Here is an 11,472-nt window from a genome sequence, read left to right on the forward strand (position 1 = left end):
AATAAACAGGGATGTAAAATCCATAGTTACATAGCAATTAAACATAGTTCCATCATGCATGACAGTCCATATCTATTAGGCAGTTGTTCATGTCATCTTTTTATAGTGGGATTAAGGTTGGTGATAGCCTATGTAGCCTAATTAAACACAGTTATACATTTGATAGACTGTAATCTATATGTCATAAAGCACAGTAAAACTTGGACTGCTACTGGAAATTGGCTGCGGGTTCTTTAAGAGAAGGGAGCAGGCTACAAAACATTGTCTAACTGGAAATGCGGGGGCCAATGGATGACCGAATGGCAATATTTAGGCAGAAGGGGTGTCTCAGCTGTTGAAATCACTTCAAGACGCACTGTAACAGAGCAATCTTTTCCAATTAATACTCATGTTTAGCACAGTTAACACTTCATTTTGCTACATCTTTTGATACGAAGAGGTTGAGTCGCCAATACCCTCTGCTTTTGGACATGTCGTAATAATAATGCCAGAACAGAGCACCAGTATCCTCTTCAAAGGAACTTGGGAATTCCTCAAATTGCGGATTTGGCTGTAAGTAGTCTGGCTAATTATTTTACATGACCAATAGGCTATTAATCGATATAGATTACTGTGATATGTGCAAGCAAATATGTTAAAGGACATACTACAATGTGATGGATATGCATTTTAAGATTCCCAATCTATCCCGATGGATTATTAACATTGCATTTTAGCCTACTCCGTATCTATGTCTTCGGGACAGATAATGGCAACGCTTCGGTCGGTGTGGGTCGCGCACTGCTCAAGGAAGTATCTTTAGGGTAAAACCTGAACACAGACGTGGGTATCATTTATGCGCCTGATACTGCGACAACACGGAAAACAAATATATAGCATACTTTTTTTAATCAACATATGAGTCGTTTTGAGACGCTAATATGAATACAGCAATGGAGAACACTGGAATTGAAGAGGTTAACCAGACACACCAGCAGCACGAGCCCATCAGCTTTGGAATAGACCAGATACTGAACAGCACTGACCCGTCCAGCAGCTGCATGCTGCCCAACCGAACCAGCGACACGGATTACACGAACGTTTACACCAATGGCTATAACAGCGTCTATAACCCGGCCTGCTCCATGGCGGCTGGGCTCGCTGGTTCCTATAACGTGAATATGAACATGAATGTGAGCATGAACATGAACGTTAACGTAAACGGAGGGAACGCCGGTGGTGTTATCAGGGTACCAGCTCACAGACCCATGCCACCGAATCCGCATCCGCCACCTCCTAGCCATCCGCCTTGCCTCGCGGCTTGCATCCCCTCAGTGACTTCAATGACAAGTATGGGAAATGCGGCCAACTTCACCTTCCCGTGGATGGAGAGCAGTAGAAGATTCGCAAAGGACAGACTCACTGGTAAGATTCAACTAAACTTCTGAACATTTATGTTTATGTAGACTACAATTCTGTCACAAAATGGGACTATTGCTTCATGGATTTCTCCATAGGAATATTAAATATTTTCCAGTGGAAAGGAGGTTCAAACTTAAATGGAATTCATAAAAAAGTCACCTTTAGTTGTTGTTTGACAGTTTAACCCACATCCTTAAAAGTATGGCATATGCCTAGGATTTTGTTTTTAGCATCTTGACTTTGTCAGTTAAGAAGGCATGGCAGCCAATTTTGTGACAGACTCATTTATCAAACCATATGTGCTACTGGGCATATGGCATGAGGAATTCGATTTTACACCAAGGCCTGTCTATATGCAACACAGTCTCACATTCAATTCGCGCATATATGTACAAAATGTATTTCAGCAGATTTCGTGCGTTTTACATATATGCGCGAATTGAATGTGAGGCTGGGCTGCTATATCATATTAGTTCATTTAAAAGACAAGTGAATAGTTGCAGGTATTGTTAATAATATATGTTATGTACATTTGTATAATTTTATGGGTATAATGCCAACCATTAAGATTGCGACCTTCAATCCATATATACATGGAGGGGATAACGTTGATAAATCCCCTCGTCATCCTAATCAAATGAATAGCTCACCATACAAAATGGATGACATGATTTGAAGAGATGACTGTTTTTCCAAATGCAGAACACCTGATTTATTTCTGAATATAATATTCACCATCCAAATGTGGTTTAATAATAGCAACATCAGTTTCAATAGGCTATAATAAAATAAAAGGTTAACTGTTATGTCTGTGAGTATTGTTGTTGTTAATAGGCTATTATTATTGCTTATTGTAACAGTTTAATAACAATATAACACTTTACTATAATAAAAACAATTAAAACCAACCTTTTTCTAGCGTAGTATTATCATTATTACGTTGACTTTTTGAGGCATAGTAGCTCATTCTTAGTTATTGCGGCAAATAGGCCTATAGCTTCGTCCAATAATAGTATCTAAATGTAGCGATTCAGTCTACGGCAAGTCATTGAGGATGCAGTCCTGCAGGTGGGCTACGTAAATCATTTTGTCTGGACTCTGCCGGGCTATTTATAGGCCTATAGTTGTATATACAGCCAACTAAACAGAGAGAAGATAGCAACACCGTCACTATCAACACCTGACAAGCATGTTATTTTTTTGTGTTTAGCATACACGGGGTTATTTGACATGTCCCTTTCCGCGTTGAATATCATGCCAATAAATGCAAAGCGTCAACGCAATTCGTGTCCTAGGTCTATTGAATAAACGCTGTCTTATTTTAGTAGAACTATCTTCAACACAGTGTTGAACAATTGTCCAGTCTTACGTCCAGCCTAACTGACCCATTGAAAGAAAATAAAAAAGGGAAAAGAATTGTGACAAATTCTTTACAAACGTTGAAGTATGACATCTAAACATTTAGCGTACGGCCGGACAGTTTATTTCGCCCATAAACCATTGAATTGACGTTGTATCTTCACCATTGGGCTGTCAAGGTAAATTGGATAATATTGCAAATGCTTAAACTTGTAAACGCTTCTATATCTCTATGACATTGGCAGGTGTAATTAATGATCTATATCATTTACAAAAAGATGAAGAATGAATCCAAGTACGGTGGCTGTGATTGTGAATATAGGACTTACTGTATAGCCCTGCAGGTCCGGAATCCTTTGACCAACGATATTCTCGCATTTTAGGAAATTGGAAAAGTGGCTTTCTCAAAAATTAGGCCTAGCAAAAGCACGACAGATCAAAATATGTTATGCTTATGTCATAATCCTTTTTCACATAGGCTCTGGTGTTTTCGATTAGCCAATATAAAAAGGCATAACACTAAGTGTTGCACGGGCCATTATAGGCCTATTACATGATAGGCCTACTGTTTCACATTTCATTTCATTTTAATATTATAGAAAGGGCAGAAAGGGATAGTAGTAACTTATAACTGCCGTGCAAATGAAACTTAATTCGACGGGCTGGCAGTTCGATGGCCTGCTTTTGGCCTATATATTTTAGGCTACAATGACCATAACCTCACCCCCACTCGGCCGAGATATTAGTTTTTCTGGCATGACGTCACCACCATGAAGATGGAAATGAAGACCATTATGTATTGGCCCGCATTAAATATTAACAATGATGTGCTTTCCTAATTAATTATTTAAACCAGAGAACGATATGTCAACTGTAAAATATCTTATGTAAATATGCTTATCAATTGCATTCATAGTCACAACGGGCCACTTGTTTCATTTGGTTTATAGTTTGGTGTTGGTTATAGCCTCATCTTCAACCATCCACCAACAAGACGTTCCTTTTAAGTGATCACTTTTTGTTATCATTGGTGATCCCCATTTGAGACAAAGGCCTATCTTTGAGATTTATTGAAAGTGCTTGAAGTAGGATATTACAGTGTAGCCATTTGTCAACATTGTTTGAGACATTTATTTTTTAAAATCATACTCCCATCGATTTTCATTTGAGTTAATACTTTTTTATTGTAGCATAGGGGGCAAATTGTATTTCCACATTTAAAAATAATAAACATTGTAAGAAATATGGTATAAAATGTATCTCTTAGTTGCTGGATGGACTTAGCTCAGCAGTCAGCACCTGTCTGTTCGGTTGGCTTAACCTAAATTCATATCTCAAACCGTAAAGCGTTTCTTTGGATGCTTGAAATAGACCTCTCCTTTTTTAAATAATTCCCTCTCATATTGGATTGCAGCGCTGAATTTCACCGCAAGTGTCAAAGCAAGTGAAACAGCGAACAGGCCTACGATTGGAGATGTGATATTCACAACAGACCGGACATACTGTATCTGAACAGATTGGAAGGCGCTGAAAGGGAATACCACATGTTTCTACGTTGATTGACTTCTTGGCAGTTTTCAGGTTTAATGAAGCAAAGAAGTGCATAAACTGATTTGTCCCCTCAAGTCAATAAACAAAGTTGTTCATATGGCTCTAAGTTCTGGAGAAATGGGCAACTAGGATACTTCAAATCGAAATGTAGGCCCAGAGGCATTTTCATTTTTACAATATCTGCATGTATTGCCATAAAAACTTGTAAAATATTGTAAAATACACACTATAATCTTAAAGTAAGGTAACTGTAATTTAATGAATGGCATCCATACCGGCAATAATTAATGTATTTTGAGATTTTAGCATTAGGACACTGATTAGTGTCTATAGTAAAAACATTATATAGCCTACCATAAAATACATTAATGCCATGTAATTACACAACCACTAACAGATACTACAGTTGTAAGTACAATGTATAATACGAAGTGATTACATTGTACCTGCTTGCTGTACCTGTGTAAGGTCCCATAATGGCCATTGAGGTAAGACTATGCCTATACATCTCATTGCATTAATATAACAGTGCTTTATCTTTGTCAGAAATAATGATCTTCCCTGCAAATACATGTATTTAAAGATGGCGGCAGTAATGGTGATGTTGATGGGGAAAGCGGGACAGTTTTCTCGGGAAGTTGCTTCTATTCTCAGCCAGTGTTGCATGGGCAAGTGGCTCTGTTTTGCCTCATAGTGTAATAAATAGCAATATGTTCATGTTATATTTCAATATCCCCGTTAGAATCCTTTATATATATTTATTAGATTGCTACACAGGTAATATCCGCAGTGGGGAAGAGAGGCGCTGTCACAGAAATGTGTTATTAGGTATAAGTGGTTTTATTATGGGCCCATATTCTCTAAGGTATAATTTTTTTATATAGCTTAGGCTAAATCAAATTACCCAGGCATCAGATTTAGTATTCCCCACCATTTCCGTCGTCATCCCTTAGAGCAAAATACATTAGAACAATTCCTGCAATGTGTTCTTGAAAATGTCCTATGTAACATTCAAGTGAAAATAAAATACAACTATTGAATGAAGTGAAACACATAACACGATTTCTCTGGTTTGTGAAATTCAGTGACCTTGAGACTTTGAGGGACATCTGCTCTATCACTCTCTCCATATTTGGTCTTGCCCAGTTATGGGAAATTACAGTATATCTTCAATGAATAACATTATTGTGGTAATTGTCTGTGCATGCATAAACATTCGGACAACAACTTATTGATGTCCTTTGCAATATGGGCTGATTATTAAACGCAATCATATCACATTATAACGACTATTACTGTAAAGAAGCTGAGGGCTAAATTGAACTAACTGCCTTGTTCCATAAAGGTCTGCAGGTTTTGATGACAGACAGGTGTGTTCTGGGCTCTTGGCACACTGCTGCATTTAGTGGAATACTACCACACACTCGGTTCTTTATTTGGAAGCTGGTCATAAATAGGGACATCACAGACAAAATAAAATAAAAACCTACGGCATGATGTCTTTTGTTCTACTGTGACATGAATCAGTCAATCATCATCCATAGGAATATTGTTACATTTCAAATGGTTTAATTGTTTATTCAGAAAATCTTATGTCAGAATTCAAGTTAGGTTGAAGGTGCCCTTTAGCAAGTTTGACTGGATGGCAGTCTGTTTGCGTGTTACTCTTCGGTTGCATGTGAACGTGCTTGTATGTGCCTGGTCCATTAGCTGGTCCCCAGATGGCCTGAAATAGAAGTCTAATGTGGTATTATCTGTACCCAGACCTGCATGTTGAGCCTGGAGCAGACATGCTTACTCCAAATGTGTGACCTATTCATCTCTATCCTCAGGCAAAGAAGGGTTGGACCCTCTCTAGATTAAAAATACCTTTTCAAAACTCAATACTTGCAGTCAATGTTTACAATTAAATTACAAATGTACCCAATTTACATTTTGAAATATATATTTTTAATCATGTGTGAATCATTTATTGTTTGCCATTTATGTTTATAACTAATCAGAGAGGTTGAGAGTGATTTGAAATGATTGTTGAGTGCATTATATGGCTTGTGTTTCATTTGTGTTTCATCTCATCTCCAAAGTGCCTCAGTGGAAAATTAATTTAGATTGTTCACACTGAATCCAGGTTACTACATTCTCAACACAGTAGCATTGGTCCCCCAGGGCACCTATGGAGATGTTTGATATGCAGTTTGGCTGCTGGTGAGCTCTCAGACAGAACTAGACCAATAAACACACTGTAAGACAACAGGCAAACAGCTTGTGAGGAACAAGGAAGCCTGCTCCTGATTCCCTTCAACAGAAACGTCTGTTTTACATCTTATAGATGTAGATGAGTATAGGACTTGAAAAGGGCTCTATATCCAAACATATTATATTACATTTGTGAATGTTCTGTTTACTCATGCCTGACACAATAGACAATATGGTATAAATATTTTACCATAAAATGCTTGAGATTGGTACTTTTCTTTTGTATTAGGTTTTAATTAGTAAAAAAGTAAACAAATGTATCTTGTACATATCACCTAAGTTACTATGTAGAACTGGATAGGTTAGATAGCCTACTGTAATGAACTGGCATCAGACCAAATGTGATACTTTCGGCCTAACCAATCAGCTGAAGGCATTTATTGTACTAAATGACAATCCCCATCTGGGATAAAAGCAATGAGAGGGTACTTCCTGAGTACCCCCACCTGCCCCGCACAGCTCCACATGGGTCCCTGACTGTGTCTCCCTTTCTTTAGCGGAGCAGGCAGAGGACAGACAAGCAGGAGACCCCAATGGGAGGCCAGGAGCCCCCCCCACCCTGCCAGGCCTCTGCCCTCTCCCCAAGGGGGACATCGGCAGGGTCCCTACCTGGAGCTCTATGGAGACATTAGCCAAACACTATTACCCTGAACTCGCTCACCTGCGAGACACTGGCCCACTTGCAGATTATCCCTTTCGAAAGGGTACTTGTCCAGGTGAGTCACTTCCTTGGTCTTCTTTTAAATGTGCCTTTCATCTTGGCCTGGTTGGTTTTCTCCTGGTTTCCATCAGGGATGTTAAAATACCAAAATGCTTAGGTCCATAGGACAAAACTCTATGTACCGTTTGTACTATATGCGTTAGATATGAGAAAAACATGAATATAGGACCTTTTTTACCTTGTAAAAAACCTCATATTACAACGGGTAATAGCCAGTGATGAACCATTAAATGTTGGCTAATTCCTGGTAAAAAAAAAAGATACATGCTGGAATATTGAGTTGAATTAGTGAAGGACAACAAAATCCCCCATAAAATATACACTGGTGATCATGCATACTAAATCTATGGCAAAGGTATAATATGTCAGAGAAGGTTCTTGTTTGACCAAGGTTTGTCTCTGAAAAATGAACATAGTCTCTCTCTCTCTCTCTCTCAGCAGCCCTTTCGCCCTTCTCCGTGACCCGGCGCATCGGCCACCCCTATCAGAACCGGACACCACCCAAGAGAAAAAAGCCCCGTACCTCGTTCAGCCGAGTGCAGATCTGCGAGCTGGAGAAACGCTTTCACCGGCAGAAATACCTGGCGTCAGCGGAGCGCGCCACCCTGGCCAAGGCCCTGAAGATGACGGACGCACAGGTCAAAACCTGGTTCCAGAACAGGAGGACAAAATGGAGGTAGGGGCCCATTACAGCAACACATTACAGCAACACATTACAGCAACACATTACAGCAACACATTACAGCAACACATTACAGCAACACATTACAGCAACAAACTTCTAGACATTCTTCAAACACTTTCAGTGTTAAAGCATTTTTTATTGTTCCTTTCATGACATTCATTATTTCAAGAAAGGAGATATTCTTTATCAAAACTGCTGTCCATTGTACTTGCTGCATTATGATTTAAGCATTATGATACATTAGACTGAAGCATTATGATGCATTAGACTGAAGCATTATGATACATTAGACTGAAGCATTATGATGCATTAGACTGAAGCATTATGATACATTAGACTGAAGCATTATGATACATTAGACTGAAGCATTATGATACATTAGACTGAAGCATTATGATACATTAGACTGAAGCATTATGATACATTAGACTGAAGCATTATGATACATTAGACTGAAGCATTATGATACATTAGACTGAAGCATTATGATACATTAGACTGAAGCATTATGATACATTAGACTGAAGCATTATGATACATTAGATGGATGCGGGAAGTGACACAAAGTAACAACTGTGCATCCATTTAAATATGGTATGTGAATTGCTTTGCTTGTGGTGAGCAAGCTTTTGTGATGTGTTATATGAATATACTATATTCCTGTGGTTGATAATGTGCCTGGCCCATTTTTTTGTTGTGACAGTGAAACACCTTTTTTTGCTTAGCTTAGCTCCTACTTGTTTTTAGAGGCCAATTCCCTTGACCAAGCACAATTAACCCGGTTCTTAAAAGGCTTTTCTGGAAAGGTGCTGTCCAAAGACGGCAGCGTAGCCTAGTGGTTAGAGTGTTGGACTAGATCGAATCCCTGAGCCGACAATGTACAAATCTGTTGTTCTGCCCCTGAACAAGGCAGTTAACCCACTGTTCCTAGGCTGTCATTGAAAATAAGAATTTGTTCTTAACTGACTTGTCTAGTAAAATAAAGGTTAAAAAAACAATACTGACCCACTAGTCTGAATAGTTGAGGGCATTGTCCATGGCAGAAACTCTTCCCCTAATTCACTCAAACTGTTTATGGTCATATGGAATAAATGAGTGGACTATCAAATTATAATACCTTGCCTTTATTTAACCTTGATGTCAAACAAGGACCTAAAGGGAATGAATGTAGAAATAGTTCCTGTATATCTGAGTCATCTTGACTCATGGGCTCTGGCACACCTTGCATTAAAATGTGTCCTGTGATCAGATCTGGTGGACCTGATATGGGAAAAGCTGGCACACGACGCATTTTAATACCAGATGTAAGAGATCCTATTTCAATAGGTATTTGTATGCAAGGTGTCGACACAGGGTCATGTTTTCGATAGAAAACATCAAGATCTGTTTAAAGGACAATTAAATGTAATGGTACAGTTTGTATTTTAGTGATCAGTTATATCTCTGTTGAATTCTGAAATTCAAAACACAGATGAAAAAAAGAACGACTAGATGGCATATCATGAATAACCAGGGGATTGGCTAACTCACTTTCCTGATTTCTGAGCTAGTTTTGGTGTGATTTATGATATTTCCCCATAGTGTGTAGATAGGATGTGCATGAAGGATGTATTTGTGGGACGTCTACGCTAGTAACAAGCATATGATCAAATGAACAGCAACGAAATCGGATTAGGATAATGTAGTTAGCAATAACGTGTGGCTAATGAAAGGAGGATGGTGTGTATGAAACAGCATTTTAGAGGTGTTTTTCTGACCCTGTTGCACATGCAGGCCTAACAATCACATGTAAATACATACAGTATAATATCCATGTGAGAATGACATACATCATTGTTTTCATGAAAATTAAATAATGGTAATCCAAAGGAAATAAGGGTAAAAAATAATTAAGTAAAATAATCAGGGTATCCATTTTTTTTATGTAGTTATTTTTAACAATACAGTATCACTTTTTCGTGGACTGAATACTTGTATTTCAGGAAGTATTTGGCTTTTTGCATTCGAAAGTAGTATTTATGGTGACATACTGTATGAATATTTAGGCACTGTTTTGAAAATGCCCTTTTCCCCACTGTGGAACCAGGAGACAGACAGCCGAGGAGCGCGAGGCAGAGAGACAGCAGGCCAACCGTCTGATGCTGCAGCTCCAACAGGAGGCCTTTCAGAAGACCCTGAGCCAGCCCCTGCAGCAGGACCCCCTCTGCCTGCACAACTCCTCCTTGTACGCCTTACAGAACCTACAGCCCTGGGCGGAGGACAACAAGGTGACCTCCGTCACCTCCCTGGCATCTGTGGTCTGAATGATTGTGTGTGTGTGTTTGGGGGGGGGGGGGGGGGGGGTTGTGCGTGTGTGTGTGTGTGTGTGTGTGTGTGTGTGTGTGTGTGTGTGTGTGTGTGTGTGTGTGTGTGTGTGTGTGTGTGTGTGTGTGCGTAATTTATAATAAGAATATAATAGTAATATTGATGATTTTTCTAAGGGAAAATGTGGGTGGGCCATTTGTTGGGGAGTGACCACTCATATCTAGATGGATGCATATGAGGAGCCTGAGGCCTTAACATTCAAATGTATTTTATGTAAAGACTGTTGCATTGTGGGATTGTACAGTAATATGTTTTGGATGATTAAAATTTACATTATATCCTTATTTAATGTGCATACCTACTGCCATTAAGGACAAGGAGGAAACCTATAGGATATGACGTTTTGTCTATGTATTTCTTTACAAACCACGTATTCTCTTTTATAGATCATATGTGGACTTCTTGGCATGGACAGACATACGTTTAGTTCCACTGAAATGGACAATGATCAATGAGTCTACTAAGTTTTTTTCAGACCTGATTCTGTCAAGTCATTTTCCTACCTTACACTAGATTTTCACTCTCCCTTCAGCTGTCTGTCTAAACAGAGAACGAAGCGAAATCCTCACTACCAGACCACTAACAGACACATCGGTAGATGCCTACCATCAAGACTGTCCTGTTGCCAACAGGGAGCACTGACTCTCAGCCATACGGCAACAAAACTGGATCCCATTCCTTTGCTTTTGACTTTGTACAATGTAGTAATGCATGTTTCAAATATTTCTGTGTGCACTTGGTCACCAGCCTTCCAGGTGGATCCTTTCCCTGACTGCAGTTTGCAAGTGGTATCTCTTCGAGAGGATTACTCGTAAGGTGTTTTACACCTTTTAAGGTGTTTTATATTAAATGATATCATGACTTTTTGAAAAGATGATCAACATTGGAAGCCTCTCTTTTGTTGTTGTTCTTTCACCAGAAAGGATAACTGCATCATTTCACGCAATCACACAGTTTCACACGTTTTCATTCCTCCTAAAGTAAGTGTCCTCTAATCTATCAACATGATGTTGTTGACTATGCCACACTTATTGGAATCTTTCAGTGTTTCTCATTCATTCCAATATTCAACCCCTATGACAACTTCCTCTCCACAGCCAAACCAGCAGGCCTTGTTTCACATAACACCAGAAAA

The 11,472-nt window shown here is 39.1% G+C and overlaps 1 protein-coding gene across 4 annotated transcripts; it reads left to right on the top strand.

Moving 5' to 3' along the window:
* The first annotated feature begins 326 nt into the window (after positions 1-326).
* Positions 327-11,214, top strand: LOC139574412 (T-cell leukemia homeobox protein 3-like). 4 transcript variants are annotated; one of them, XM_071398950.1, is made up of 5 exons: positions 327-1,404; positions 7,065-7,283; positions 7,727-7,964; positions 10,060-10,240; positions 10,724-11,214. In XM_071398950.1, the coding sequence occupies exons 1-5, from the start codon at positions 921-923 to the stop codon at positions 10,790-10,792; spliced, it is 1,191 nt and encodes a 396-aa protein (XP_071255051.1). In that variant the 5' UTR covers positions 327-920; the 3' UTR covers positions 10,793-11,214. The 4 variants fall into 4 exon arrangements, with proteins under 4 accessions (XP_071255051.1, XP_071255053.1, XP_071255052.1 ...); XM_071398952.1 differs by having other exon boundaries at positions 10,870-11,214; XM_071398951.1 differs by having other exon boundaries at positions 7,730-7,964.
* Positions 11,215-11,472: the final 258 nt, after the last annotated feature.

This window comes from Salvelinus alpinus, chromosome 4 (genome assembly GCF_045679555.1).
Source record: "Salvelinus alpinus chromosome 4, SLU_Salpinus.1, whole genome shotgun sequence".
NCBI lineage: Eukaryota > Metazoa > Chordata > Actinopteri > Salmoniformes > Salmonidae > Salvelinus > Salvelinus alpinus.